This window comes from Malurus melanocephalus, unplaced genomic scaffold, assembly GCF_030028575.1.
Source record: "Malurus melanocephalus ecotype Western Australia unplaced genomic scaffold, MMel_1.1 scaffold_378, whole genome shotgun sequence".
Lineage (NCBI taxonomy): Eukaryota > Metazoa > Chordata > Aves > Passeriformes > Maluridae > Malurus > Malurus melanocephalus.
The window spans coordinates 694,423-699,449 of record NW_026623610.1 but is presented as its reverse complement, the minus strand read 5'-3'; the positions used below and the strand labels follow the sequence as shown (position 1 = coordinate 699,449).

Below are 5,027 nucleotides of genomic sequence, written 5' to 3'. Positions count from 1 at the left end.
CATCCATCCACCTACCCATCCCATTTTCCCCAGGCATGGGAGATCCTTCCCCTACAAGCACCTGAAAGGTGGGACAGGGCTTGGAGCAACCTGGTCCAGTGGCAGTGTCCGTGCCCATGGCAGGGGGCTGGTCAGGGTGCTCTTTGAAGGTCCCTCACAACCCAAACCCCGCTGTGGTTCTGTCACAGGACTCAGGACTGTCCCAGCAGCCCAGCACGAGGGTGCCCCTCTATGGGACACCCCACACGTTCATCTGGCTGGGACCGTGGGATGCTCAGGCCACCCTGTCCCTAGGCCATGGCATTGCAGGCAGGGGGGGACACATCTGGCATCACAAGCCCTTCCTCCTCTCTCAATTAATCCCTCGCCCTATTTATGAAAAAGACACTTTAATTATCCCCCTCCCACGTGCCGGAGCCTTCTGTGTGCTAAAGGATTTATTAATTTGTATGGCTCCTGGGGAGCTCAGTGGCTCTTCAAGGTGACAAATAATGAGGACTCAGGATTTCATTTTGATTTTTAACTTATTTTTTTCCCTTTTTGTTGAATAAAAAGGCAGGAGGAATTAAGAAATTAAAACCCACTGGAATTAAGAAGAGTCAGCAGCAGGTGGCTGTGGGTGCCAGGGTGGGCAGGGAGCAGCAGTACCTCCCCAGGGACCACGCTGGGGTCAGTCACAGGCAGATGTCCTCCTGCTGTCCATCTCTGCTCCTCCCACAGCCCAGCCACAGCCCTGCTGCTCCAGGGGGTCCTACTCCCTCCCAGCACCCCAGCGTGTTGCCCCTGCTCAACCCCACCCAGGCGGGCTGGGGTTACTGCAGAGCCTCCTGGAGCCACCTCAGGCTCTGCTCGCCCTRGCAAGGAGGAGCAGGGTTTGGGAGGGTTTGGAGGCCACAGTTATGGATGACATTGGGACACTCCCAGATCCTTGGGTCTCACTTTGGCTTCTCTGGCAATGTGGGAGCCCCTGTGTGGGTTCAGAGTGAGCAGAGCCTTGGGTTGGGCAGGCAGGAAAGGGCAGGACTGGGCAGGGGCAGACAGGAATAGGCAGGAACAGTCTGGGGGCCCTCACTCTGCCAGGAGGGCATGCAAATCCAGTGGGATGCTGGGGCCAGCCGAGCCCTGTGGGATGTGGTACCCAGAGTGCGGTACCCAGGGTGTGTCACCTGGAGTGCTGGATTTGGGATGTGGTACCCGGGATGATGGATTTGGGATGTGGTACCTGGGATGCTGGATTTGGGATGTGATATCTGGGATGATGGATTTGGGATGTGGTACCCAGGGTGATGGATTTGGGATGCGGTACCCGGGATGATGGATTTGGGATGTGGTACCTGGGATGCTGGATTTGGGATGTGATACCTGGGATGATGGATTTGGGATGTGGTACCCGGGATGATGGATTTGGGATGTGGTACCCAGGGTGATGGATTTGGGATGTGGTACCTGGGATGCTGGATTTGGGATGTGATATCTGGGATGATGGATTTGGGATGTGGTACCTGGGATGCTGGATTTGGGATGTGATATCTGGGATGATGGATTTGGGATGTGGTACCTGGGATGATGGATTTGGGATGTGGTACCCGGGGTGATGGATTTGGGATGTTGTACCCAGGATGATGTATTTGGGATGTGGTACCTGGGATGTTGTACCCAGGATGCAGCACCGGTCACAGAGCACTGCAGCTCCAGGGTGGGGACTCTGAGGGGCTGTGCCTATTCCCATTACATTCCCCATCCCTATTTCCCAGGTCCTCCCTGACGTGCCCTCACTGCCTGAAGCAGAGCAACACCTTTGACCCCTTCCTGTGCATCTCCCTGCCCATCCCGCTGCGCCAGACGAGGTGAGCCCCACATCCATCCCCCGGCAGGATGGCAGCCCCAGCCAGAGCAATTTGCATATTTGGGGTAAATAATGAACGTAGAGGTGGCRCAGCACTGGGGGCAGGAGCTGTGTCCATTGGGCGTTTGCTCCATCCTGGAGCTGCTGTGCCAGCACATGGATGCAGTGACTGAGGCGTGTCCCCGTGGTGTCCCCAGGGCTCTGAATGTCACGCTAGTGCTGCAGTGCGAGCGTTGGCGCTTCGTGCGGATAGGCCTGGCCGTGCCGCTGCTGGGCACCGTGGCCGACCTGCGGGAGATGGTGGCGCGGGAGGGCTGCATCCCCCCGGAGCAGGTAAYGGGGACATGGCAGGTGGGGAAATGGGGCCCGCCCTCAGGATGCTGAGGGTGCCGGGAATGTCCCACAGGTGATCCTGGCTGAGGTGTCCCCGCGGGGCTTTCTGCGCTCGCTGTCGGACCCGGAGGCGCTGGGGGCGGCCGGGGAGGGGGCTCCGGTCTATGCCTTCCAGCCTCCCCCCGCCCGCCGTGCAGGTACCACCCCTGCACCCTGATTGGCTGTGGCTGCCAGCCTGCCCCACACTGATTGGCTGGGAGCACCTGGGCAGTGCTGGGATTGGTGCTGAGCCGTGGAACAGGAATGGCCCTGGGATTGGCGGGAGGCAGTGAATCCCATGCTGTGATTGGTGGGGCACTGAATCCCTCACTGGGATTGGTGGGGCCGTGGTTCCTGGTCTGGGATCGGTGGAGTAGTGGATCCCTCACTGGGATTGGTGGGGTAGTGGATCCCTCTCTGGGATTGGTGGGAGGCAGTGATTCCCTCACTGGGATTGGTGGGAGGCAGTGGTTCCTGGTCTGGGATTGGTGGAGTAGTGGATCCCTCACTGGGATTGGTGGGGTAGTGGATCCCACTCTGTGATTGGTGGGAGGCAGTGGATCCCTTATTGGGATTGGTCAGAGGCAGCTGCACTGCACTGGGATTGGGGGATGCAGAGTGTGCTGGGAGTGGTGAGAAATGGATCCTTTGGCTGTGATTGGTGGGAGCAGGCGTGCTGTGCTGTGATTGGTGGAAGTGTGGCAGTGGGCGGGGCTGTGGCAGTAATTAATCCCGCTCTAACGAGAGCCCCCTGTTTCCCGCCCCACAGGGTGTCCCCGCAGCCTCCCCACATCCCCCGCAGCACCGCGGCCGGAGGGGCCACGCCTGCTGCCCAGCACTGCCCGCTCCTCCGACTGCCTGCACCGCGCGCCCGGCGGCCGCATCCTGCTGCTGCTCTGCAACACGGCGGGCACAGGGCCACAGCTCACTAGGTACTGTCACCGGCCTGTCACCGGCCTGTCACCAGCCTGTCACCCACCCTGCCCTGCTCACTGCTCGTGTGACACCCAGCTGTGTGTCTCCACTGCCTGTCCCCAGGTTTGGGCCGCCRCTGGTGCTGCGGGAGGAGCGCGGCGTCTCCTGGGAGCAGCTGCAGCAGAGCATCCTGGCCCAGCTGAAGGGGGTTCTGCAGGGAGAGGTGCGGGCACAGGTGAGCCCAGGGGACAGCCCTGTCCCCTCCCGGGGTACACGCAGCTGCTGGCATCGGCTGACACCATGGTCATGGTGAGACTGCAGATGTGGGGGGCCGTGGGCTCCCCATGGTTGGCCATAGTGGAGTTGCGGATGGCCATGATGGAGATTTGGGTGGCCATGGGCTCTCCATGGGAGGCCATGATGGAGATTTGGGTGGCCATGGGCTCTCCATGGGCTCTCCATGATGGAGATTTGGGTGGCCATGGGTGGTCATGGTGCAGCTGTGCGTGGCTGTGGCAGCATCCTCATGGGCAGAGGTGACACTAAGGGTGACCATGGTAGAGCTGTGCTCRGCTGCAGGGACACCAGGGGGTGTCACTGTGGTTGTCTGTGGTGGCCCTGGGAGTGGCTGTGCCATGGACACTGGTGGCTGGTGGTCACTGTGGGTGGCCCTGCTGTCCGTGTGGGTTGCTGTGGTACCCCCTGGGGATTGTCTTGTGGTCACTACCAGTGGCCAGTGGTGTCACCACGTGTGGCTGCAGCACCCCCAAGGGTGGCCCCAGTGCCACCTCAGCCCCCACAGCAGAGCCACCTCAGCCCAGCTGCCCTCCTCAGCCCCCAGGTGCCACCATCCCATGGGCGCTGCTGTCCCCAGGCCCCTTGGCCCCCCAGCCACCCCACAGCCATAGGGACGGGTCACACCCTGCCCCACATACCTGTCCCCACAGGTGTCCCCTGCCAACCCAGCCACGGGGACCAAAGCAATCGGGTTTTGGGGGCTCTTTTTGCCCCATGTCCCAAAGCCTGGCTTGCCCAGGTGCTGCTCAGGGCAGGGGGTTCCTGTCCCCCCACAGCCTCACTGTTGCCCCACGACCCCACTGTCCCCCCACGGCCCCACTGTCCCCCCACAGCCCCGCTGTCTCCTCACCCCTTGCAGGGCCCGGGAGCCCTTTTCCGGATCCGCCTGGCCGGGGGCTCGGCCCCCTGCACCTACCTGTCCCCTCAGGATCCCCGTCCTCTCTGCCAYCCTGCCATCGACAGGTAAGGAGCTGCAGGAACAGGACTGTCCCCAGGATGTCCCCTCAAGCCCTGGGGGAGGCCAGTGGCATCACCATGAGTGGGCACAGTGTCCCTGTGGGTGGCCGTGGTGTCCCTGTGCTTGGCTGTGTTGTCACACATGGGTGTCATGGTGGCCAAAGGTGTCTCCTTGGCTGGCCAATGTCACCATGGGTGGCCAGTGGTGACACCATGGGTGGCCACAGTGATGGTCACCCTGCACCCCCAGCACTGGGTTCCCMRYCCAGCGTCCCCACTGTGGGTGCTGKATGGGGAGGCGGTGGCTGTCCCTGCCTGCAAAGAGGTGTCTGCACAAGAACAGGGGGCTTTGGGGACATCTCACCCTGTCGTCCYCTCAGGGCCCTGCAGCTGAGTGGGGCCGGGGGCCCTCCGCAYGTGAAGCTGACGGCAGAATGGGACATGAGCACCAAAGAGCGGTGAGTCCCCTGCGCCCGGGCTGGGGGGACACCTTGGCACTCGGGCCACCCTCCCCGGTGACACGGCCCCCCAGGCTGTTCGGCAGCATCCAGGAGGAGGCGGTGCAGGAYGCGGAGAGCGTGCGGCGGCAGCAGCAGGTGCACGGGCAGCAGCACAGCTGTACCCTGGATGAATGCTTCCA

The 5,027-nt window shown here is 62.0% G+C and overlaps 1 protein-coding gene across 1 annotated transcript in view; it reads left to right on the top strand.

The window, feature by feature from the left end:
- Nucleotides 1-5,027, top strand: part of USP43 (ubiquitin specific peptidase 43) — a 17,997-nt gene that overhangs the window by 10,098 nt on the left and 2,872 nt on the right. The window contains exons 5-12 of the mRNA XM_057378881.1: nucleotides 1,755-1,847; nucleotides 2,044-2,179; nucleotides 2,253-2,376; nucleotides 2,988-3,150; nucleotides 3,257-3,368; nucleotides 4,290-4,393; nucleotides 4,768-4,845; nucleotides 4,920-5,027. The exon at nucleotides 4,920-5,027 is cut by the window's right edge and continues 5 nt beyond it. Of these exons, the coding sequence (XP_057234864.1) occupies nucleotides 1,755-1,847; nucleotides 2,044-2,179; nucleotides 2,253-2,376; nucleotides 2,988-3,150; nucleotides 3,257-3,368; nucleotides 4,290-4,393; nucleotides 4,768-4,845; nucleotides 4,920-5,027 (918 nt within the window). The remainder of the gene's footprint in view (nucleotides 1-1,754; nucleotides 1,848-2,043; nucleotides 2,180-2,252; nucleotides 2,377-2,987; nucleotides 3,151-3,256; nucleotides 3,369-4,289; nucleotides 4,394-4,767; nucleotides 4,846-4,919) is intronic.